The sequence below is a fragment of the Trematomus bernacchii genome, unplaced genomic scaffold (assembly GCF_902827165.1).
Source record: "Trematomus bernacchii unplaced genomic scaffold, fTreBer1.1, whole genome shotgun sequence".
Lineage (NCBI taxonomy): Eukaryota > Metazoa > Chordata > Actinopteri > Perciformes > Nototheniidae > Trematomus > Trematomus bernacchii.
The window spans coordinates 2,370,138-2,396,821 of NW_022987801.1; the positions used below are offsets into that span (position 1 = coordinate 2,370,138).

General features: G+C 42.3%; 1 protein-coding gene across 1 annotated transcript; it reads left to right on the forward strand.

Annotated features, from left to right (window-relative positions):
- Positions 1-26,248, forward strand: gal3st3 (galactose-3-O-sulfotransferase 3). The gene is made up of 3 exons (XM_034150206.1): positions 1-240; positions 21,923-22,027; positions 22,950-26,248. Exons 2-3 carry the CDS (start codon positions 21,945-21,947, stop codon positions 24,274-24,276), a joined length of 1,410 nt encoding a protein of 469 aa, XP_034006097.1. The 5' UTR covers positions 1-240; positions 21,923-21,944; the 3' UTR covers positions 24,277-26,248.
- Positions 26,249-26,684: the final 436 nt, after the last annotated feature.

A 26,684-nucleotide genomic window follows, 5' to 3' on the forward strand; every position in this document is an offset into this window, starting at 1 on the left:
CGACACCTGAATCACCGGCGACTCCAAACACATGAAGAAGAGCCAAGAGTAAGCGAAGAAGAGGAGGAGGAACGGAGGTTTCCCCTTAAAAAAAGAGGGAAGAATTAGAAACAGAGGAACCGAAGAAGGAGAGGAGAGCGGGGGCAGCGGCAGCAGGCTGGCCGGAACACGGAGCTCTTCAGCGGGGAAGAAATCACCGCCACGACCGTCACAGCTCATCACAGCTCTGGGATGACAAAGGTGGGTGACGGCGTGTTCCCATTGTGTTACATCAGCATCGCTGTCCTACATGGAGCTTTTAATCCCTTAATTTAGAGGAAAGAAGGAAAAAACTGAGACCGGTTTAGAGCATTTTTGTAGATGTTTATGTGTGTTTCATAAAAGCGGTTTTATGCACGTCTTCAGGAAGATGCGTTCACTGCTCCGCGACATGTGTGCCATTTGGAGATGCGCGGCGGAGTGATTTCCTTCACCCAAATATTAATCTGATCTGCCCCACATCTCGCAGTGTGAGGAGATTTGTTTTAATGTTTATGTGCTGTTACAAGCGTCGTGTGTGTGTTGAGGATGAGGAGAGAGAATGAGGAGGGGGGAGTGTTGACCGGGATCGTCTCCTTGAGCGCCTTGGGCTTGTCCGGATGATTGATTTCTCCTGTTCAATCAGATTATGATTGTGTGTGTACACCTATGTCGGGAAATTAATTAAACTGCACCCGAAGATTAACCGCACATCATGAGAGAGAGGGGGACACAATTAATGATCCAACTATTTATATCTGGGGCTTTATTGGATGGAGTGTCCCCAATTGTTGCATCGGTTCAATAGTTTCCATAAAGCACATCTGATTCCTCTCCATTGGTTGGTTTAGCGTTGGGTGCAGATTGGATGAAGTTGTTTCCATTCACCCTGTTTGGTGTTACAATATATTGATTGTGTGGCATTCATGTTTGCATTTGCAGCATATTGCAGGTTGAATGAAGCAGTATTATAGTCATTGATGGTGAATGCTACAAACCAGTGTAAGGAGAATCAACAAAAAAAAATCACTGTGATTAAGCTTGTTTGATCAAATCAGCATTAAGATGAATTAATAAGGCAGAGCATCATGGACATCAATTCTTATTTCATTCCTTTTTTTTTGTTCAGTCCTGCATAAGTCTTCTTTTTCAATCACAAAGCTATGTGTTACTCTGGTTATTACCTAGAAAGCGGGATACAGTAATGTTTCTTGTCTGTGTTTGGTTTGTGAAGCACTTTTAGTTACCTTTGTGTTTGAAAAGGGCATTATAAATAAAGTTAGATTTGATGATCAATCAAGCCATGTCAGTTGTATGTATATGTAGCACGTCCTAAAAACATTTGTGTCCAGCATATCCTTCCGTTTTGGTAACGAGAAACAAACCAAAAAGTCCTTTTATGTCAGGATAAGCTACAGAATTACAAAGACAACTCAAAATGTGCCGTAAATGATGATGTGACAATGTTTTTACCCCAGATGCACAAACCTGAAGAAAACCCCTTTATGCCATTTTGTTACATTTCAAAGAGCATATGTTTGAGGATGTCAATCATCAGTTGTAGCTCCATTTGATCATAACCAAATGTGCTCAGTCCCGTCCTGTATCTCTCTGTCTATCTCTTCCCTTTGTATCCGTCCCGCCTCGGTGTCTTCAGGAAGTAGGTTAGGAGAAAGGAGGGAAGGTGACTTAATAATCCCTTTTTGCGGCAGGTCATTTACAATAACGGACCTGAAAAGGTTCCTCTTTTTTTCCTGGCATGTCCGCAAGAAAGGCACAAGACGGAGTGATGAATGTAAGCTCTGTTTGGAGAATAGCAATGCTGGGAATAACAAAGAAGAAGAAGGGGAGGGGGGCTTAGAAAGAACAGTCACACACACACACACACACTCGTAAATAGAGGCACACACACGTCTTGAAAAAGTCAATATGATTAAGTGTGTTGTGCTGACTAAGATTCACTGCATGGTTGTGTTAGAGCTCATCAGAAGAGTCTTTTTAGACGGAGAGCGACCTTTAAAGGCAGGCGCTCTTGGAAAAGACTTTATTTATACAATATGATATACAGCAGCTCTGTGGCTGCACAGTACTGTCCCTGAAGATGGTAGTTTTCAGGCCCCGGGCCAGAAAAGAGACACTGTGTTTACAGTTTCCCACAAGAAGCAAAGGTCTCAGAAGGTATGTAACAGAAAATCCTCTGTGTGTCCAAAAACACTGTCAGGCTGTTGCAGCAGTTGTCTTGGAGTTGAATGTTTAATGTTGTCTAAATATCTAAAAAGCAGGATTACAGGAAGTAGAAACATTTGCAAATTGATAAAAACACTTCAAGTTGGATCTGTTGCTTGCTTTTCTCTGTTTCACAACATCGTAAATCAAATGTTTGGGCTGTTAGGCCAGCAGGACTATATAACTAAGAGTTCATTTTGAAAGAAGGGCAACAATTCCAGGAATAATTCTCCAGAGCCCAATCAGGCAGGATGAAATCGATAGTGTTGTCAACAAGCAGTTGAAATCCCAGAGATATTCAATTTACAATCAATAAAAAACGCCAATCCTTGCAATTTAGAGTCTTAAATTAAGGATATCTTGGAGGTTTGCTAGATAAAGACTATATATCATAAGGAGTCCTAACTGTTGCAGAAAGCAGTCATTAATTCCCCTTGATAAGCTTTTTAACCTTAATTCAACATGCCAAGCTTACTAAGATGACCTTTTACTGGCGATGACATGATTTAGAAACCTCTTGATGTTGATTTGGGGAGAAAAGTGGTAACAGAAAACAGAAATAAATGAAAATAACTAAAGGAGACTCTCATAAGTAGTTGTACACAGGAAAACAACAAAGCATTCAAACAGAAACTCTTATAGGAGCACAGATATTGTCTCTCTTCTTCTCCACATAGTTGGTACGGTGCTGTAGACACACTTTGTGATGTTTGTGACTGAGATGAGGAATCTTATTGATGTGTATTAGTCGAGGTCGTGACTGCAGTTTAAGATGGAGTGATTAGAGTGCATGTGATTAAAAATGTACTTGCGGGCATCTCAGCTCGCCGCAGAGTACTGATGTTGTGTGTGTGTGTTTGTTTCCATTTATCTTGCAACGTGTGGATGCGAGCCCAAGCTAGATTAATGCCCCATGTTAACAAACCTCCTGGTTTGACCCTGGCTAGCCTGGAAAAAAACACACACAAAAACATACACACACTATTCACTTGATCCCCTGTTGGGTTAACGCTGGCCCTCCTTACAGAAGCGTACGAGCACACACTCACAAACAATATTGAACACTGGCCAACTTTGATGCATTAGTGCAAAGGTGCTTTTTCGTCTCGTTGTGGCCAGGGACCAAATTGATTTGGATGCGCAGGCGTGCTCATGCATGCACACACAAAAAGGCTACAGAAATTCAGTGAAGAGTGGAGATTAGAGGTGATGCATATTATTTAGAGAAAGTGTGTGTAGTTGAAAATGACCTCTCATTCTCCTTGTTTGGCTTAATATTGAGTCAAATGGATCCCCAGAGAGCCCATCAGCTTCTCAAAGAGGCAGAGGCTGTTTAGAAATGATAAAAAAATGTTTTTCCAAATCGCCCTTTATCCCTGGTCAAATTAATTTTATTTATTGTGTTGGAATTGTTAGCTGTGGTTCTGACTGTCTGCCAGATGAAGACAGATGGACGAGGGTTTTGTAGAGACTGGGCTCGGCTCCAGGGAGCTGCCCTTGGTGCGAAGCTTTTCATCTACTTGTAGATGTCGGACAGCCAGATTCCAGCAGACAGACCCTGGATTAAAATGATCTGGGCAGGACGATTATGGGAGCAAAGTCCTGTAACTCAGTGTCCCTGCTGTTCGGCACAACACAAATGCATGTATTTATTATTTATACGGAGAGCATCTCAGTTTGGCTACGGTCAAAACTAAATTCTCTGAGTCCTCCCGCTCAGATAAAATCCAAAGCTTGTCCTTGAGGACTGTTAATATTAATGTAATCTGATCGTCATTGTTTTAGGAAAATAAAGCCAAAGGTGCCGGGCTAAGCCTTCCCTTGGATGATTGGTCCTTATACTATTGTGCACTATGAACAATAAGGGCAGACAACACAAATTACTTCCCTAAACATCTCAAATGCAATCTGCTGCTACGATGTATTGTTATGTTCAGCAAGATATATTTCATATAGATAAGTCCCTCATGCTCAACTTATACAATATAGCAACTAAGCTAGCAGGATCTATGAGCAATAGCTATGTTTGTTTGTTTTCATAAACCTTGTGTATGCCTTTAGTTTCTTCATTTGAATTCATTGTATTTATTGGCTAAACAATCAAAAAACTGCTTTTCAATGATGTAACGGTAGCATATTAGCCCGTCCTTGTTAAATCTAGTATTTGTGTAGCCTAGTAAGCTATTAGTTATTGTTTGTTGCGTCAGAATGTTTGAAACAAAATAGATAGTTGGTCAAAAAGTATCCTTCCCTATCCTGAGCCTCACAGCCAGTCTAAAGTGTCAAGGCTGAAACCCGAAGGTACGTAAGTGCAGGTAGAGTTGGTGTTGATCACAGTTCTGATTGAAGAAGTTGGCAGTTGTATTTAACTGGCCTTGCCCTCCTTGGGGTGCTGTTCCCATGAACCTTTAAGAAACACAAACCCCTCTAAGGAGAGAAAGATAAAGCTTTAACCGGAATAAAACCCACATCAAACAAAGCGTTATCGTCCAGGAGAACCAATGAGACGGGTCAGTAAAGACACAGTGTTGGCTACCAGCTCCAGGGTCAGCAACAACAAGCCGTTCGTTATCTATAAATCCTCCCACGAAATAATATAACCAACCAGAAACTCAATATCACTTTCCGCTTGTGTTCAGCCAATGGCAGTATATGATAAGGAACTTTGTCATTGTTGTTTGGTTTTAATAGTGTTTTTATCGGTGCTGCTTCCCCCGAGTAAGTCTTCAAACACTTATCCTTCCTTTGTATTGCAATGGATGGATGGAGGGATCATATTACTTCTTATTCAATAACCGGCAAGGTGAAAGCTGAAACACTTGGGCAAGGATTCATATCGGACACATTCAAGGGCTTCACATTGCTGACAAATGAATTGCTATTGTTGTTGGACACTGTGATGAATTAAACAGTCCTTCCTTTCTCCGGATTTCAGAAAAAATTATTTATCTTAGTCTCGGCTCAAATTGAAGATGTGATCGTGCGATGAAAGGAGTTACCGCAAATCCTTTGTGTTGTTTATTTTAAATAAACAGTGATAAATCACTGCGCAAAGTCAATTGACTTGTGTTTTTGAATGAGATTTTCTCCCTTTTTGCTTTTGATACATTTTCTTTCATTTCCTCTGTTGTCTCCACATACTTTATCATCTTGAAACAATATGTTTGGTGTCATAAACAGGAGCAACTTAATGAGTGTGTTGAGCTGCCCAGGCAGGCGAGTAAAAGCCTCTGTTAAGTGCTAAAGGTGTTTCCTCCGGAGAGGTACAAACCCTGCCAGTGTTAGTTAGCGAAGGACTCTAAGCCCACCGGGGCACACAGGAATGTTTCAACCTGCAGAGTGTGTGTGTGTGTGTGTCTGTCTGTGTGTGTTCCTGGGCCATGCATTGCTTACCAGTGTGTGAATGTTTGTGATTGTGGGTTTATGAGGTCGGCTTGGCTATTCATGTGCACATGGGCTTTATTTATTCACACCGGTGTCCCTGTGTGTGTTTGGTGGAGCAGGGGGTGCAGAGGGCGCCCTCCCCTGGGGGTTCCAGTCTGGCCCCTTAATTAATCTGTTCTCTGGCCGGAGGGTCTCTGTTATCAGGCCATTACAGAAATCCTGGCTGCGTCCTAACCGCACGATCCAGAGAGCAGAACACAGGTACACACAGAAACAATTCTATTGTTGTGAGGACACTCGTTGGTACTATTGTAACCCCTGGGCCTAAACATCCATAATCTTAGGATGTCTTTATAGCTGGCTAACCTGTGTCTTATTTGGAGACTGTTTGATAAAAAAAAATATATTTTGCTCTGCTCTCGATGTTAAGTCTGTCAATGGCTGGTACAAACAAGTTGCAAATGTGGCTAAGCTTAACCCTAAAAAACAATTTTTATCCCTAAAATTTGCCAAATTTTCCCTATTATGCAACAATGTCCTCATTCTTAAAATGTAGAAAAAACCATGGTCCTCACAAAGATAGAAGAACAAGAACACACAAATCAAAGCAAGCAGAAACACAGTCAATACAGGTGTGCAAGCAGCGGGATTTACACATTGACATACCCGCAAACTGCACTGTACACACAAACACATATACTGCACACGCATACACACACATGTGCACGTAGAAGCAGGTTGCAAAGTTGATACCCCCAAATATCCACACTAACCCACACTCTTTCACAGAAACACATTTTTCTTTTACTTTTTTCCTGAAACACACTCTCATCACACATCCTCTCTTCCGACTGACTGCAGGAGTTGGGGTGTTTGGTTGGGATGCTTGAGTGGCGTGTGAAATCTGATTACAGACTTTCACAGCTTCCCTCGGCGGCAGGAGGGCGATCCCTGTTACTGCCGCCTCACCTGCAGACGCCTGGCTGCACCTCCACCCGATATTATGTCTCTTCCCCTCTGTGGGTGTCTGTATAATGGTGCTACAGGCTGGCCTAGTGGTTAGGTGGGTTCTGCTGTAGCTGAAAGGCCATATATTTGATCCCTGAAATAGCCCAGGAGTAAGGTGGTCTGAACTACAATTTGAATGGCAAAAACATCAACTTTGGCATCACTCGCACAGAATCAAACATAAAGAGCTTATTTAAAAAGGATGCAATGCAGCCATGGAGATGTGTGAGAGTCATATGTGACTCATTCTTGATTTGTGGATCTTTCAACTAAAGAAATTCTTAATATTTTTTTGAAATAATGGTTTCTTGAGAAGTACTCTCTCTAGCTGTTGAACGCCACATTTTATGGGCTGAAATGACAGCTGTCCCCGGCTGAATTTATCAGCTGTGGCGAGACATTTAAGCATGGTAATAAATGGATAGACAGCAGCAGGCGTATTTGCTGACAGGGAAGAGAAATAAAAACCATGTGGACTGCCACACTTATTCAACTTCTGGTGTTTCTGCCACTTACGATGACCTATTTTCTCTCAATTCAACACATTCTGTCTTATCTCTGTGATCTGCCGCCTAAATATCTGTTTTTTCCACCTGCTTTGTTGCCTCCCTTACTGTCCTATTTCCTATCTTCAATGACGCAGTGATACATTAAAATGTACACTATCATCTCCAGCATGATATATAATTCAAAATAGAAGCAAAGACAGTTATATTGCCTTTGCAGTCACATATTTTATTTGTATGTTACTCAGTTTGGTCGCACCTCATTTACCTCAATGCATTTTTAAGGAGTCCAAATAAAACCGGGGTCAGCCATTTATCCTTCTTCCCGCTCCTGCCAAAAAATTCTCCTCGGTTTATTTTGTATCTTGCCTTCCTTTCCTTTTTTTTCTCTCTTACTCCATTCTTGCCTCTCTATTGCTTTACACCAAGGTTTCGCCGCAGGCACTGTGCCATCTGCTTTTGACATTTTTAGAACGAGGAGAACTTGTGAGAACAGTGTGTTTATTATTCCATTGTGGTTAATTATTCAAACTCTGGCTCTTTGGCTTTCCGTTCGGAGCGGTCTGCTATCTGGAGGCTTTCTCCGAGACACAAAGCTCGCTGACAATCTGTGAAGAATCTGGAATTTGGAATCTATCGTTCCCATTCTGTTCTGCTCCGGTCAGCAAGTGACAGTATGAGTCGGGACAGAATAAGATGCTTACATTGTCCCGTCTATAAGAGTCAACTCTGACCTCTCTGCTGGTGCTGAGAGTCACAAAGATCTTATAACCACATGGGAGTGAGTGAACAAGCAGGAATTATCATCGGGGGAGTCACTGTAATATCTATAGAAATCATAAATACATTTCTGACGAGACTGTTTTTGGCTCAAGGAAGTTAACTAACTGTGTTTACATAACCTTTACAACGTAAACGTTCACCTTTACCGCGTGTATTCACAAATGTGTGTGACAGGTGCGCTCCCAGAAAACCAATAGTTCTACACGTTGGACTACAGCTAGGAGGATCTACGAGCATGATGTTTGAAATGTTTGAACTTGGTTAAGTAAATGTTAGTAAGAACAGTAATTGGTGACTCTGCGTCAACAGCCTTTAGGCTCATGGTCACAGTATTGAGAATATTCACGAATACTTTGATATGACCTCTTGTATAATTATACAGTATGAAATTAAACACAAATATGAGTCTCTTTCCCAATGGATGCTATACCAACCATGCAATTAACTGTTTTAATGATACTTATTATTACTACAGGAACGCAGCATGTGTGCAGCTTAAAATTGTAAAAACGGATGTCAATCTTATTTATTTGTACTTTCTTAAATGGCTTGTTTCTGTGGATAAATACTCACTGCCATTCCTCACTTCAATTGTCCAGGTTTAAGCGAACTGGACTTCCCTTACTCTCTAATTACTCCGGAAGTTTTCCTGAAACACCTTCCACAAATATTATGGCCTATTTGCTTTTTAATTTCTCAATTATCACCGCAGACGCACCGAGAATTAACCGGGGACCTCTCTCCTATCAGTGTAATGAACGGGATGTTAACTTGCCTTCACGATAATCAACAAACTAGACGCCCATTTGACCCAGCCATAATTGGGTATGGACAAGAACGCCACCTTCTCAAGCACTTTCTAATTGCTTACAGTATTTCCACGTGTTATTGATCTAGTGTGTATTGATCTTCCTTTTTGCACAAGCATGAGGGTTTATTGGCTCATTAGCCTATGTTGTGGTTGTAAATGCAGTAATGTAGGCGTAAAGCCGGCAGGGGTTAAGGTTCAGCATCGGGTGTAATGGCGTCCGTTTCTAGATCCCATCTTGTCTATTGAATGTTTGCCATTGCAGAGTGTTTTGTAACTGTCTTGTAATGTGGTCGATGTTGTTGTTTTTTCACACAAAGCACCTTAATATACCAGGAACACAAGGATTTGTGTGTCCTAATTAAACATCTGTCACTGGTGGTTGATTGCTCCAGATGTATTGGTCTGGTTTTGCTACAGAACCAAGTATTAATATCCTTACTGTATGAGGAAGATATCTTTATTTCACTGCTGCTGATACTAGAAAAAAGGAAGTAAATTGGTTATAAACCTTCAGAAAAGTTGAACAATTTTAACTTTTTGTCACAGTCTGTGTCTGTGTCTGCCTCTGTGTTCATATGCCCTCAGAGATTTTGTAAAATCTGGACTTTATTTTCTGGGTTTTATTGATTTTATTTGCGATCTTTACAGCTGGGTGGCTAACGTTAGCTAGCGGTCTTCATGAAACTAGGGAACGGGCTGATTACAATTAAAATAAGCAGTGTATTCAACTTTTATTTCAAGTTAAAACATACCACTTTTGATTCTCACTCACAGCTTGTCCCTAAAACGCCATGCCTTGCGTTGCTCACTAGCAGAAGCTTCACACATTAAATACAGCATGGTGAGAACAGAGGGGTGAAATATGATGAGATTCATTTTTGATTATCCTATTATCACAAGCGCATGTCTACGTGTTGATTCATTTATGTAGGGATGACAATGCCTCTAGGGAATGAGGGCCATCTGAGGCTGCATATATCGAGTATTGGGCCGAAATGTGATCAATACGTTTGAACTGATCTATAAGTATTTACACGTGTGCATCTCAGCTGGGATTGATTTTATTTGATGACATTAGTGGTTAGTGTGTGGGTGATAAGTGCATCCTTAATTACTCCGTCAGTGATCGAGTACACGCCTCTGCTTCCACTCTGTAGGTTTTTCTAACATTAATCACCGCAGACCACCATGCCCGTCTGTCTGTCCGGCAGCATTTGCACCTCGCTGATAAAAGCAGACAAGCTTTTCCAACAAGCTTTTAGGTATTCCGCTGTGGTGCTGAGGAGCCTTTAATGCTCCGTCTGTCTCCAGACGTGACAGAGTCTCTGCTTAATTGCGGCGTGCAGGCAGCTCTTTGGGTTTTCTGCAGAATCAAAGCTCTCCGGGTTGAGATACTCCCAACGGGGGGATGAGGGGGTTTGGCACGGGGTTGAAGAACGCACACTAAGAGAAGCTGGCATGTTTAGATTATTAAACCCGGCTTGTTTGTCAGGCTGGTGAAGTCTCTTTTATGATTTTGCGAGATGGGTAGAGAAAACGCAGCAGAATAAACTGTCATCCAATAAAAAACACAATATAGGCTACGGTCCAAACAAACCTGCTGGATGGCTCGGCTCCCTCGGCTCTGCGCTAGTAATTGGCGGCGAGATTAAGCGGAGAACAGCGGCACAGGGGGCTTTGAGAAAAACCTACAATTACGTTTCTGTAGTAGGAACGACAATAGCAAAGTATGAGGTGTCCCGGTAAGCTAGTGTGTGAACTCTGCAGGTTCAGGGGAGTCGTACCGGCAGGAAGCTGCAGTTTGGTGAAACGGTGCTGCGAACATTAAATATGTTTGCCAGGATGAAGCCTGTGTCTTATGTAAATGAACAGCTGAGTTGCAAAAGCTCTTTGAGTCCCCTGAGCAGAATATGAATGCAGATAAAAAGGGAGGGGGTGTTATTTTGAAAGAATGTTTCCCACTGAACACACACACACACACACACACACATTGCTCCTCAAAACAACAGAAGCCTTTTGAGTTGTATGGAGTAGTAATGATCCAAATTGCTTTTTCAATTTTCAGCGGCGATTGAGGCGTTCTGTTGTCGCCCGTATGAGTGACAAAGTATAGAGGCCTGCTACAATAAGTACAATCCGGTTGATTGTTCATTTTATGGCAGATGCCGGGAGAAAATTGAAGTGGTCGCCTCTGTTGTTTACAAATTATTACGGTACTTCAATACGGAATTGATTTTTCTCGTCCGAAAACCTTCAATATTTCCCAAACAAAAAAGTAGGTTCAGGTACTGCAAAGGTTAGCGTAGTTCTGATTATCGGATGACATTTTGTAACAACAATCATGGTCCCCAGAGGATAAACCTTCTGACTTTGCTGTAATTTCCCCTATACCAATTTGAGAATGACATATGGTGTTCATACGGAAACATCTTGGAAACTATTTGATTGGATTGCCAGGAAGTTTGTGGATGTATTCATTTCCCACAGACGATAACCATTGCCTACTTTGGTGATCCCCTGATGTTTCCTCCTCTACCAACATGAGGTTGGTATGTTTGGTTTCATGCCTTTTAAACCATTCTCCTAATAGCCATGTCTCAAGAGCGCCTTAAGGGAATGTCTTCTATTTTGGCAGAAACATCCTCTTGTATTTAAGAACGATGGGTAGATTTTCTGGTCAAAGCTTTAGGTCACTGTGTTCCCTCAAACTTGTTTTTGACTGTAACTCAAGAATTCAAATTTGAAGGATTCCCATCAGCCTCAGAGTATTTTGTGTTTGTGGTTATAAGCACATGTTAGCATGGAGGGGTTTAACAGAGCTGTTTGACTATTCGACATCCACTTTTGATGAATAAATACACTCTGATGTTTTTATTTAGGGCAGGGACTATGTTTCCCTCCACCTTTGTAATCATTCAGGCATTATTACAAAAATGTCATTGAGGCAAAACACATCCCAATGTGCGTATCAAGCTGTAGATTACATCGGAGAGCGCTTGAATGCAAAGGGAAAGAACAAAAGATGTGCTTGTCATTTGACCTGCCAAGGGGAACATTGTCTCGCTGATGTTTTCTGTCTCTGCCTCTTGTTCTCTCCGTGGATTTGGCTTAAAGCACTTGCCAGTAAGAAATGATCTAAAAGGCTTTCATCAATAAGAACACAAGTACAAGGCTCAATCACTCTGAGGACTCTTTCATTTTATCTCTCCATGTTCTCTTGTTCTCGGCTTGTCTTTAGTCAAATCTCATCTTGCTCCCTCTCTATTTCCCGTTGTCCCCCTCTCACCCCGTCCTTCACTCACCCTGTTTTCCCCCCTTCGTTCTATCCATCCCCGCCGCTCTCTCATCAGCTCTCTCTGGGGGGTCATTTAGGGTTGAGATAAAGCCTGTATCTGAGGGTCTGCAGGGAGTCTACCCTGCAGGCAAGTAATGATCCAGACACACTCTCAAACACACTCCTGCACACACACACACACATGCACGGAGAGAGAGTACACGCACATTTCCATACATGTTCGAGCGCAGACGTTCACTCGATTTCTTCGTCTCTGACGGGTCCAGGAAGAGGGTGGGGCAGATGCTTAAAAAAAGCACCTTGGGGACACTGGCCAGAGACTACCTTTACTGTAAAGATAAAGGGTTGGAAGATGGAGGAGGAAAAGCCCAGTGGAGCGGACGGGGGAGTCGATGAGGTTCAGATTAAAGTAATGAGGACTGGAGGGAGACAGTGGGGAGAGAGCGATAAGAGAAGGAGGCAGAAGCTGTGATGTTTTTCGGCTCAGGGCTCCTACAAAGTCTTCTTCTGTCTGATTCATACCGATGCAGCTGCTATCGAGTGCCGACCTCTCAGTCGTAATCTGTCCTTATCGCTGTTTCTTTTGTTTATACACGACAAAAAGTAGGACCGTTGCTACACAATTCATATCGTGGTGTACACTCTTTCTCCTGGACCACTCGTTTTTTCCCTGGTTAAGACGCAGCATCTAATTGATTATACATTTGCAAGAAACACTTTAGTCGTATTACCTTGTCATTTTGAAGCATAATAAGACTGTCAGGGAATAATTCTGTATTCATGTTTACCTTTCGCCCTCTGACGCAGATGCCCAGCCTTGAGCAGCCGCTATCTCCCTCAAGGAAGGGCTGCCCTAGCATTTTGTTGATGTTGCCAGTTTATGACCGGGCAACTTTCGGTCAGAGATAGTTATTGTTGTGGGACACCTGGAACACATCCTTCTCGGGGTGTAGATGACCCCGAGCCATAAGCGACAACAAATGTGATTCAGTTTCACCAGCTGTTTAGTCTATCTATTGAAGAATGTTGATTATTACACTCTGAACTAGTTAAAACCTGGAGCTACAGGAAGGTTCTTCAGAATTGATTGTGGCATCTCAACCGTGTGGTCAAACCGTGGCCCGTGACATGTCTTGTGAATTCTCCGGCCGAAGCTCCAAATAAACCGTCAGTGTTTGCCATCAAAGCTCCAGCTCTCCTCGTGTCCTGTCTCCATTGCTTCAGAAGAAGTTTCCCCCACAAAGACCTTAAACTGCTATTCAAAAAAGTATGAAATAGCCTGTAAGTATCATTTAATATGTATGACTGTGAGAAGACAATACACAGATATAACAGTGTGTTCATGAAGGACTTCTTTGAAAAAGTTTTCAGGGCTTTTAACGCCGCTGCAGCTCATACTCCTTTCAGACTTCTTTTATGCTGCTAGGAACCTGTATCTTGTTGGGTACGTATAACATGATAGTGCATTGATGTACCCATCTAACCCCGAGTATGAGATAGGTTTATAAATATCTCTGGCTTTACCAAATGGCATACAGTAGAATGGTGGAGCAGCAAAGAGGCGGTCATGGCGGCACAACTGTGGAAAATGACTTTAAGCCTCATATCTCAGATTAAATTGGAGGATTTCAGAGATGAAGCTCAGACGTAAGAAAAACAGCCTTCCCGGAAAATACACGGATTTCCTAGATGGCACAGAACAGCCTTTGAGGATTTCTTAGAAGTTAAACCATGCTTTTTATTCCCCCTCCCCCACACACACTCCCCATGATTCATACAGTAGCTCTCCAGAGTGTGTTGCATAGTTTAAGAAAAGGTCTTAGTATTTTTACTGTCCCGCTCTTCGGCAAATCATTAAGAAAAAAGGAAGTCTTTGTCTTCAAGTTGTAAAACATTGGCAGCTGCAGATGTTAAATATCCTCGTTGGGCTGCAGCTGTTACCGGCAAAGGCTCAAATTCGACCGCCTGTCCAGTTGTCATTTCTTCTTTTTCTCCAACAATGTCACCTCGTGAAATGCTAAGCCTTTCAAACAACAGTGAGCCAGAGTCCCTGCTCCCTGTGAACAGTAATCATCAGATGTAATACCTATCGACCCCTCACTCAGGGGTCAGTACCTCAGCAGCCCTTGGGGATTCAGTGTCTTGCACTTTTCACAAAGATGGGTGCTTGATCGCTACTGAAGGGGCTTTAAAACAAGATTCACTGTATCGAGTCAGTTCACCTTGGCAGCACAGTACCTTCTCAATTGGATTTATACAGATGTGAGGGTGTAGTCAAAGTCGTTGTAGAGATAGTTTGTTTAACCCTTAGATGCATAAGTGGGTCTTTTTGGACCCGGTGAGGTGGTTTTCTTGAAGTATCTTTGTATTTGTATTCCAGCTATTCCTCAAAAAACATGTTTTGGATATCATGCCATTCTAATTTTAAATTTACATTTTATATATTTTAAGAAATTGTAGTTTTTGCATTACTACCCCAAGCTTCCATAAGTGGGTCTTTTTGGACCCGGTGAGGTGGTTTTCTTGAAGTATCTTTGTAATTAAAAAAATGTATCATTTCATATTCCAGCTATTCCTCAAAAAACATGTTTTGGATATCATGCCATTCACATTTTTAATTTACATTTTAAGAAATTGTAGTTTTTGTATTAGTACCCCAAGCTTCCATAAGTGGGTCAAAACTGACCCGCATGCATTTTCTATGGAATCCTACGGGAAAACGTTTTTTTTTCTAAATGTAAAAGAAATTTCTAAAATTATAAATAGTAAAAAATTAAATATAAAATATTTCTAGTGTGAACCAAAATATAATACTAAATATTATACAAGAGATTTTTCTTAACCAAAATGACAAAAATTGCATAAAAACACATATTATTCTAATACGGGTCCTTTTAGACCCACTTATGGAAGAGTGTAGTCACTCGTGCATTTTTTTAAGAGGCACTTTTACTAGACACAGTGAGTACTTACTCAGCCTGTGAAAACAGTTGTGAAACATCTTCTGGGGCTTTTGAGATGCTTTGTACATTTTTGGGAAATGAGTAAAGACATACTAAGAAGTCTTTAAAGTTGCATTATGGGAAGTGTAGGATCCAGGACTAAATAAATGTCAGCATATCTGTCAGGCCAGTTTTGACCATACTTTAAAATGTGTTCCCGATCTTTAGGCAAATGTAATGTCAAGTGCCCTTTGAATGTGAATGTTCAATGCTTTTAGCCTACATTAAATTGATATGGTGCAGGTGAGGTCTCAAAACTGCTACACAAACAATCTTTTTAGTAGTAATTTGTGTGAACTGACCCTTATACCTCTTCTTGTCACTGTTCTCATTAATATTATAATGGTGCGTTTCAAGATGTTTGAGCTGGCTTGATCGTTTCCATTGCTAGCATAACATAAACTAGCATCTTCCACATTGCTGTTGAAGGGCAGCGCTAATGCTAATGTACCCCTCGGTCAGAGAGTGTAGTGTGTGTGCTGGTGTGTATCTACAGTGTTGGATCAGGCTTTGCCCTTGGTGTCCCGCAGCGACAGTCATTCTGATACTTTGGGTCCTCTCCCTGTTGGCCTGGCCCCGAACAGCTGTGTGTGTTTTAGGGGGAAAAGTTGGGACAAACTGACATATGTGCAAAAGCTATCACTTGTCATGGCTTGGTATGTTGGCCTGTTTTTGACACGGAGAAATACACACAAAGAAAATACAGTGTGAGTTACAGTCTTGGGGGGGTGGGGATTTGTGTGTCTGTGTTATTTTTGTAAAACCTTACAGATCATTTGAGGTATAAATGTCCCTTAGGAGAGGTCAAAGGTTATCATAGGAGATCAGTGCACATGACAGGATCATAGAGCGTAGCAGCTGCTGTTGCCCCCGAGGACTGAGCATGAAGCTACCTATATACGCTCATTAAGTCAGGCTGTGTGTGTTCATGTGTGTGTGCATGTGTGTGTTTGTGTGAGCAAGACTCGGGGGGGAAAGTGTTTGTTGTGAAAATCTGCGGACTAAAGTTGTTATTTTTTGTTCCTGGATCATGTAGTTCATGTCGGGGTTATTTTGATACTATGTGTGTGTATGTGTTACATGTCTTTGAATTGTATTTGTTAGCCTCACTGCTGTATTTTCTGAGACTGTGACTCACTCAAACTTTGCAGGAGACTAAACTCCAAAACTTTCTCCATTCCTCTTTCATTGATTCATAACAGCTGACATTTTGGAAATACCACATTTGCACACCGAGGCAGAAGCAGCGTTGTGTAAAAAAAAAAGAAGACACCTCTGGGAGAGATAGAGATAGATATAGGAGACAGACGGAAAATAAGTGAAGGGAGAGGGAGAGGAAATAAAGTTTGAATCACCTGCGGGTAGAATTTAAGAGAGAGGTGAGAATAATTCCTTCACACAGCCTCCATCTGCAATCGCATGGTGTTTGTATGCAGGCGATGCCACACAGACTGCCAATCATACTGCCATACAGCCCCTAAAAAACAGATCCAGTGTCCTGAAATCAAGTCAAATCCAAAATGTGACACTGACAAAAAATATTCACTTATTTATCTTAAGATATGAAAAGTCAAAAATGTCAGTTATTGGCCCATTTTGACAAGTCTTTGCTCATAAATACTACAAGTATTTACTACAATCATTTATATTTATAATAAGCTCTGAATTAGTATCTTGAATCGAAGGCGATATATGCAACCCTGTCAACTGTAAATTGGTTTATATAACTTCAACTAATTTGGAGGTTGACTTTAAACCTTAAATACACTCAAATGATTATAGATCCATAGCTGTTTTTTGGGGTAAAACAAAAAAACTGCTGATGCTGCCATGCCTCAAAAACCCAGCATTTATTCTTATTAAAACGTTTAACTGCACCAGTTCTCTTCCACCATCCTACACGTTAGCCTCCTATAATTATTTACCTCCAAGTCTAAAACATTTAATAAAAAACCAGTGAATGCTCTCATTTAAAATCCTTGCCGAGTGACTACAATGTAAAACAGATAATCCACTCTGGGATCCGCATTAAAGGATTAGTTTTTCCACCTACACGCTGTGTGTTGAAAACCTTTGCAATACACACCTGCTTGTTGATAATCTCTCATTTAATCATTAAATCAATACACAAATAAGATAAGGTATCCTCTCTCCTGTCCATATCATCTGTCTAAATCATTGTCCGCTTACAGGGGGATCAGGTGTCCTCTCACTCTGCTTTCATATCTGCAGCGACCGTAAGAGAAACCTAATCAGACCTTTTTAATTAAAGAGGCCGGAGTGTTGGAGGGACGAGAGGAGAGGGGGAGGAGGTGAAGGGAGGCGAAGATGAGGGTGGATGAAGGGGAGAGGACGAGTCTGTCTGCTGAAAGCCACTTAAATCCCTTTCTTATTAACTCTCTGTGACACATGATCCACCTCCACACACACACAACACACACACACACACACACACACACACACACACACACACACACACACACACACACACACACACACACACACACACACACACCACACACACACACACACACACACCAGCTCCTCTTACGATAAGAAACAGCCGTCTGCATCTCTGCCTGCATAGCTTCATTTTGCTGCCTCCCACTACTCACTGAATCAGGAAGGATTTCATTAAAGCTTAATTTAAGACAGATATTGCAGTGACATTTTCCTATGCAAATGCAACCTAACCTCCAGCCGAGGAGGCCAGTGTAACTAAATGTAATTGACCGAGCTGGAAAAGGTGACATTTCTTGGGATAGTGAGGAAAAGTTCATCCTGCTCCACTTCCACTAGAAGGGATAGACGTACATATGCAGGGGCTTTATGTCGCTGTGATGGTTGAATACAAACTTTTTATTACAATTTCCATCACTTGATAACCAAAAAGGGTCTTCAAAATGTTATGTTCTTTATCGCAAATGTTATAGCCACTTTTCTGCATGCAATTTGCTATATCATTGTAAAAATAATTGTAGAATAAACTCAGGTAATTTGCTGACTTGTTGAGTATATCATTATTAGAATGATCCTATTAAATATTGTCGCAAAACAAATATTTAGTTTAGACTTTAATGGTTTGCGGAGGACACATCCTAAAACCTCAACAGATACATTTGTTCATGACCAAATATGTTCAAAACTAATCCTATTAGCCTGAAGCTGTACTTGTTTAATGCTATTTAGCAAAGATTAGCATGCTAATATGCTAATCTATGATGATAAACATGGTTAGCATTGTATTTGCTTAGCATCACCGTGTTAGCTACCTTTTTCTGAGCCTTTTGCGTGCTAAAATTAGCATTTAGCATAACAAACAGCCCCACAAAGTTAGAGTACTTTTCATTGAGATTTTGGCCAAATAGAGTGAATTTCATCTTTATTTTTACACAACACCTTCACCTATCATATTGTATTTCAGTGAGAACACATTTTCAGGGCTTTTGGGGATTTTTATTGCCAATACAAAAGGATGTGAAAAGAAAGTTGCTCAGGCGAAATGTTTTCCAGAGATTACATCATTAATCTCCTCCTGTCTGTGTCAGGTGATTAAAAATAAGGAGAGGGTGAAGTGTTGAGGGCACATATATGAAAACAGTCGACTCGAAGATATAAAACACGTGCTGTGGCAGATCCACATTAAAATGTCATGTTTAATGCGATGGATTATCCAGCTCAGGCAATTTTCAAGTGACTGGGGGTTGTTTTTCATTCTGTGTACAAGATATATTGGCTTCTTCTTAAGGGAGGAAAACACTAATATCTCCTACTGCTCAGACAAAACCAGACCGATGTAAACAACATGTTTTTGAAAGAACTTTTATTTATTAATAGTACCACGGTACCTTTTCCCAACCTTGAAAGTGCCGTGAGTTTCTTTGTGCCGAGTCTTGCAGAATATTAGCGTGCTACATATAAAAACCCACATTGGGAGAATAAGCCCTGCACTAAGGCCCAGGCTCCACGGGAACCCATACGGCAAAACGCATCGGAGTAACGCAAACGCAACCGCAAAATACCTTCCGCCCACACGCAATATACACCGGATTGTGTCTTGCTACACGAGACAGCTCCGTTTACATCCAACCGCTGGAAAAGCTGCAGTACATATGCCGAGCCTGTACGTGGCGCTGTAACTTCCTCCACAAAAGCAGCAACTTCCTCCACAAAAGCAGCGAAGAAGAATGGTTGTCATGGCTGCACTTCTGTTTATTCTCCGCGGTGGGGGCCGAGGGAACCGCGCAGAGTTTTTCGCCGGTCAACGTGTGTTAAAGTTTAAATCTTCCGGACAAAATTATAAAAGTGCCGGTCAAAGGTCTTCTTTGTTATTTATTGAGCTTTAAAACAAATGAATAACGACGATATAATGATATATGATAATAAAATACACGGAGCCTGTCTCTTTTTCCTCTCTTCTGACAGCGTCAGTGTCTGTCTCATGCAGCAGTTGATCCAGTAAGTAAACCCGACAGTAAAAATAAACATATTTATAACTAGTTTAGGTAGTTTGAGAGGTAATTAAAATAGCTAAGGGTGATGATCTGACTTGAAGTGTGTGTTTTGCTCCCGCTGCATCACAGCGGGAGGAGCTGCGTGTCTCCGTCAGATTAGACTTCACTCGCGTTTATGTCCATATGAGATAAAGATAAATAATCTGAATTCAGTGTGCAGTGTACTTTTGCGGGGGTGAGCAGCAGAGGTGGGGAGAGGCGGGGAGAGGCGGGGCTATGAAACGGATGACCATATAGGCTACCACACGGCCCCGTTGGACCCCCCAGAGCGCTCCGTTCCCAGATCTATCCACCTTTGGACCCGTTGTCGTTTGCGGGGTCTGTTTCTACGTTTCCGTTACGGCGTCGTCGAGCTTAAAGGGCTATACGCATGAGAAATATGCGGATTCAACCCGTTTTCGTCCCCGTGGAGCCTAGGCCTAAAGCTAAGAAGTACTTTTCTAGTCTTGCTGGGTGAGCTTTTTATATGTCTAAAATGAGTCTGATATGTGATGGACAATTAGTCAAATGGCCGTCTGAATTTCCTGTCTCTTGCTTCGATGTCTTTCCAGTTTTCTTGGTAACAGTTTCCTGCAATTGACTGATTGTTTTTGTAAGTTAAAAAGCAAAATACCCCCAAAAATTGGAAGATTGGCCGATTTTTCTTTGCGATTTTGGTCTCTGCAGATTAAAAGATTAAATATACTTGGGATTTTGACTGTTGGATTAAACATTTTTGGAATAAAGGAAATAATGAAATGGATTCTACTTGGCTAGATACTGCATCACTGTTTGTTCTTCCGGAGTCTTTTCATCCCTCAGTCTTTAATCAATTTGGACGATGACAACTCAACTTCCTTTTGTTATGAAGATAAATATACGATGCGATTGTGTTCCAATTATGAAGCCGGCAGAGGACATTCTGTATTGACAAAAACAAAAGATTAACTAGCCAAAAAACAACCAAACCGTGTCTGCGGCAATCTGTGCATCAATTAGTGTGAGTGCATGAGTGCATGTTTAATAGAGGCTTAGTGTTTTTGTGCATCTGTGTGTGTCTGCACACATATGTGTCAACACACATTCCTGCTGAGCACAACCAGCGAAGCATCGCAATCCCAGCTGTTTTGGGATTGGAAAACAATTACGTCAGTTTTCTCTCTTAATCTCCCACAACTCAACTCAAGGTCAGCTGTCAGTTTTGTTGAATGCTTAATTAGTCTTTGGGAAACATCTTGATTGTGCTTAGAACCTGGGGCTCACTTCTCTTCAACACAGTTGTTTAGTTTTCACAGAAAATTATGTCCTATCATGTATTTTGTATGTCCTATCATGTCATTACAAATTGAAATTAAGTTTTTGCAAGCTATTTACGTCATATGTTAAATAACTTAAGTCATTATAAAGAATGTGTAACTTAGCTTTTTCCAGATTCCCAAATGTAAGGTTTTGTATCACTATTCATTTAATATTTAGAGGTGTGGGACTCTTTGTAAAACAACAATGAAGCAATTAGAATAAATCATCTTTGGCGCTTAAAGAAACTAACAGGCATCTTTTAAATTAGTAGTAGACTTAGAAATATGCTTCAGTTCTATTTGATTTGAAAGCAAGTTGCATGAGTCTTGGTCAAAACACCAATATGAAATGTCCCTCCCTGTGCAGCAAACCCTTAATGATCCCATTTACTTAAGTGGCAAATCGATGCGCTCATGCTCCCCTACCATGACTCCACCAATTGGTGTATGCATGTTGCTTTGAGTAACAAAAACGTTGGCTATCGTGGCTGTTGGCATGTGCATGGACGCTAACAGGACAGTGTAATCAAGGAGACAGACGTTGGCCGTTGTTATGCAAGTGAGATGCCGCCGAGAGAGGCTTGGACTCCTTCCCAGGTTCCATCTCGTCGTGGCGGGTCAAGTGACACGGAGCGCTCTCACTGTGAAGTGCTGTTAGTTTTTCTCATGTGCATGTCCCTCATTACCGACAGGACCTAATGTACCTGCCCATCTGTCCACAGTTTGAGTATAAAAAGGTGTAACTGTGAGTGTGACTATTACAGCTGTGGAAGGTAATGAAGGTATCATTCAGCACATTATTAGAGTGACAAAAGCCAAGCCTCGCTACCCTTTGCTAATGGATCCCGGCCATTATTTGCGGAGTAAATCCTCCTTACCATGTTCGTTTCCCTTTTCTTCCCGTCCTTTCACTCATTTCTGCTACCTCTCATCTTTTTCTCCCTCTAAACCCCCCTCTCATTTTCCCTAATTCCCCGTCGCCCATTTTCACCGCCGTTCTTGTTCCACCTCATGCTCATTTTCGCTTTCTCATTACACCTCCAACTGCCCTCCTTCTCCTTCTCTGCCTTAACTCATGATCGCTTTCTTCTCCCGCAGTCCCAGTGAAGCGGAGAGAGAGATGTCGCAGAAGAAGATTTTCCTGGTCTTCGTCGCCATCAGCACCGTCAGTCTCCTGCTGCACCATGGGGGCCACTTGAGCTGGTGAGTGATTGAAACACGCCCTCACATATGCAAACGCTCACATTATATACCCTCTATCTCTCTGTAAGTTCAGACGGTGCTAATTACCATGAAGATGTCTGTCTTTTCAAGGCAAATGTATAGCAGGACTGTCCTATTATAATTCTCAGACATGGAGGGTTTGAGTGCAGATGCACTGCCAAAGTGGTCGAGGGACCAATTATAAAAGTAGTGAGATCATAGATCTCTGACAGCCCCTTTGTACCCTTTTCAACTCAACGTTTTGCTAATAAAATCATTTTCACATTGCCATCTTTGGAGTCTCTGTTATTGCTCTGCCCTTAGTGTCTATACTTTTCACACATTGTTTCCACACCTTTTAAATATCCCACACTTTAGTTCTGTGTTCAGGGAATACTAGTGTGAGAGTTTTCAGTGTGCACCCAATATGGACGTGTGATTGGGCTTTTTTGTGTTGTCAGATTCAGCTCTTTTCCTAAGGTAAAATTGTATCATGAATATTCATCCTGATTAGAATTTGGCTACACTGGGACTCCTAAAACATCTTTTTGTTGTTGTTACCCCACTATATTGGGAATAAGAAGATGCAAAGGATGACATTTTATGTCAGGCCCTTAAGTGACTTTTCAAGATCACTTGCAGATGCGGATATCTTCCTTAGAGTATAGGACTAAAATCATTATCATAATTACATGCTCTTGGGAAATATTGAATAGGTAAAGAATGCATGCAGTACAAACAATTCAAACATACCTCATCATTATTCTTTCTCTTAGTTTCTGATACCACGTTTCTATTTTCAGCATGTACACTGAATATTACTAGACTACTTTCATACACCTTAGTCTCTTACACTAACACTCCATGGCCTGTTGCAATGAAGCCTCAAATAAATTAATACACTCTCTTTTTCTGTCTCTAGGACCATGGAAGCCTTCCACATCGGTTGTCCTGCCCTTCGTTCCCACCCTGCCCCAGGCCTTAAACCAAAGCACACCAATGTGGTCTTCCTCAAGACCCACAAAACGGCCAGCACCACCATGCAGAACCTGCTCTTCCGCTTCGCAGAGCGCAACAACCTCACGGCGGCGCTGCCCGTGCAGGCCTGCTCCCACCAGTTCTGCTACCCGCGCTCCTTCACCTCCCACTTTGTCCACCCGCACACGCTACCGCCGAACATCATCACCAGCCACATGCGCTTCAACAAGGCTGAGCTGCAGCGGCTGATGCCCAATGACACAATCTATATCACGATCCTGAGAGAGCCGGGATCCATGTTCGAGTCTTTGTTCAGTTACTACAACCAGTACTGTCAGAGCTTCAAGAGGGTTCCCAACGGATCCCTTGAGGCTTTCTTGGAGGAGCCCTGGAAATACTACCGACCGGATGAGAAGGACTCCATGTACGCACGCAACACCTTGACCTTCGACTTGGGCGGAGACAAGGACCGCCCAGCGAAAGATGAGGCGTATGCGCGGGGCTTTGTGGCAGAGGTGGACAGAGTCTTCTCCCTGGTGATGATTGCTGAGTACTTTGACGAGTCGCTGGTTCTCCTACGACATCTCCTCTCTTGGGATCTGGATGATATTCTGTATGTTAAACTCAACATGCGGACGCCAAGCTCAAAGCGGAGCCTGACGCCGGGCCTTCCTTCAAAGATCCGTGCCTGGAACTCCTTAGATGCACGTCTGTACGACCACTTCAACGCCTCATTGTGGCGCCAACTATCGGCTCTGGGTCCAGCTTGTGTGGCGAGGGAGGTGCGACTCCTCCGGCAGGCTCAGGAGAGGTTAATGAGAAGCTGCTTCGGAGGGCGCATGCCGCTTCTCCGATCGGCAGCACAGATCAAAAACAAGGATCTCCGCCCTTGGCAGCCTAGTGGGAAAGTTGACATTGTTGGCTACGACCTCCCGGTAAATCTCAGCCGTGGGTTCTCGAGTCAAGCCCAGGAGCTTTGCCTCAAGCTCATCATGCCAGAGGTCCAGTACACACGGGTGCTTCTACGTTCCCAATCACTGCGCTACCGTCGAGGCTACCAGCTCCGGCCTCAGCAGCAGACACATCCCATCCAGCAGCCCATGCGCACAGTCCTGCCTCGGCATCCTCAAGTGCAACGCAGTCAAGCCCCCGGCCCTGCATCAGGGACTCGGTCCACCTCCACCTCAAAGCCCGCTGCAGGAACTCAAGGCCGGACCACAAAGATAGGGTCTCGATCGGCACAGACCCAGGCCTCGCAGACTGAAAAATAGAGACTGGAATATAGTGCCCAACAGACTGCATTGTCCTACCCATCCTGAAGCTTGAGACAATGGGACCTGGTTGGTGGGGTTGTTGGAAAAAGTCTGTGTTGCTCTTGAGTCAATGTCTCTCCTGTCCCGTACAGACAGAGTTTGGGATAACAATAACTGAGGGACATCAGAGGAAAAGGGGGTTAGACATATCTGGACTTGAACTTGAATATGTGCCCTCTCTGGTCTGTGAAACAGTCTTAGGACTTGAGGGCAGGAGGAATCTACTAAAGGACCTGGCTCACTTCTACGCCAAGTTTTTTTAGGTGAAAGTGGTTATTTGAAGCAAAATCTGTTATGTGCGACTGGGACTCAATAGGGAAGTGGCGATATCGGGGCCTATTGTGAGGCACAGAGTAGGCGTTGTGTGTATCACACTGGTAAAGCATCATGTTACTTGCTTTCATTCCTTGCTCTCTCCTCCTAACATATGCCACTTAAAGTCCTTGAGAGAGCCATAATGACATAATGGGATCCGCTGTCAGGCGTCCAAAGAGCCTTTTAAGAGGCCAGACAGTCATCGAGATCAGCTCCAACCGTTAATACAACAGCACAATCAACAACTCTTCTTCTTCTTCTCTTACAAACTTTAGACGCTAAGGCAAAGGAGGGAGGGGAGTTAAAAAGATTACAGAAGATATGCGTGAAGACTGGATCCATTACAGAGACTGAACGAACAGTCTCTTCGGCCTTTGACCTCATAGGCTTCCTCTACGCATCCTCCTCCTGCTCTCATCCCTGCTGCTAGCCTCTGGTTGGGCAGAACCTCCAGAGAGTTGCGTGAACATATTTTGTTTTTCTTCTTCTTTGATTGATCTCTCCCTCGGACCTCCAGCTGCGATCACATCATAGAGCCTATCTAGGTTTCTGGATGTGGGGGTTTTGTTTTTAATCTTGGCCGTTATAGCAATAAGATCTCTGTGCCTGCGCCACGAACGAAAGGCATGGATTTAATAACATACCAGCAACCCCGCACAGTACAAACAAAATCAACTGGACAGGACAAAGACTTGAAGCCTGTGGGTCGCAGTGTTTGAATATTTAATCGTCCCCTCTCATGGCCTTCCTATGGCATATGTTCTTGGGTTACACGGCTGTACATTTTCATTTAGAATACAAGGACCAAAATCATTGTGAACTCGGAAACGCAGGAGGCGAGAAAGCATCGATGTAGGGTGTTTAAAGCCTCTTAAGGCTGGTGGGCCGGCTGGTTTGGCTGTGATCTTCAAATGTCCTCACTTATCTCGGCTTTGATCCGTTTTTTAATCCATTCTGCTCATATTTTAATGTGTCATTCAATTTCTTTTACTCCTCATATGGTCACACTGCTAAGTAGCTGGGAGGCTGAGGGAAGATGTCTGTGTGTATGTTCTGTGAGTGTGTGAAAGTGTGTGTGTGTGTGTGTAAGACAAGAAGCAGCTTTCTCTGCTTCATGTTGTATTTTGTTCCCAAGGCCAGCCAAGTTGGCATGGCAACAAAAGGAAACCATTTATGTGACATTTGTGAAAACTATGTGTTATTTATTATCGGGATTGAAAGAGTCCCATTACTGTATTTTTAACTGTTATTTTTCACGAGTCACTGGATAAAAAACCTCTGTATGTCGGTCTTTTCCCTTCAGGCAGCTGACGTGGAACAAGGCATGTGGCAATGATATAAAATATACATGTTTTACATAATGCAAAACTACAAAGACCACTCCCGGAAAACCACACATTGAAACAGGTGTTGTCGCTTTAAAATGAATTTTTCATTCAGCAGTGCTTAAGTGCTCAACCACACAAAGCTTCTGTGGTGTGAGTGTGTCGTACTGTAGGTTACAATAATGAAAAAGAAAAACCACTGCTGCTCTGACAGGAATAAAAAATGGAGCGGTTGGAAAACAAACCGGAGTCGAGGATAAACAGTTTTATGAAGTGGCTGTGAATATTTAAATTCAAAGTGGGCTTATCTGAATTACCGGGGAACCTCAGCTCTGAGAGCACGAGATGCACAGCAGTCTTTTTTTATTTATTTACCGCTTTATGAAATGTGTTCATATATGTGTAATAGGTACATACACTGCAAATACTCACTTTAACGGATGAGGCTGGGTTTTTTTCACGTCTCTGTGTCAACAAACGCTGGAAACCTGCTGTAAATCTTAAAAAACGGGACACAAATATGTGCTTTCATTATTTTTATTTTTTTTATGCAGCTGTGAAATGTAGTTTTGAGGAGCTGTTACTTTAACAATAATAAGGCTTTTTGGGGACTATATTCTGCCGGGGATGATTGCACATTTAATTCCATGCTGAGTATTTCCAGGGGCAGACGGTGTATTAAGGATTAACAAAAGAACCGGTGTTTGTAATAGTTGGGAGGATTTT

Bases quoted from the DNA above. Each gene is read 5' to 3' on its own strand.
- gal3st3 (XM_034150206.1), top strand. From the start codon at position 21,945: ATGTCGCAGAAGAAGATTTTCCTGGTCTTCGTCGCCATCAGCACCGTC. The intron at 22,028-22,949 runs GTGAGTGATTGA...TTCTGTCTCTAG, and splicing joins CATGGGGGCCACTTGAGCTG to GACCATGGAAGCCTTCCACA.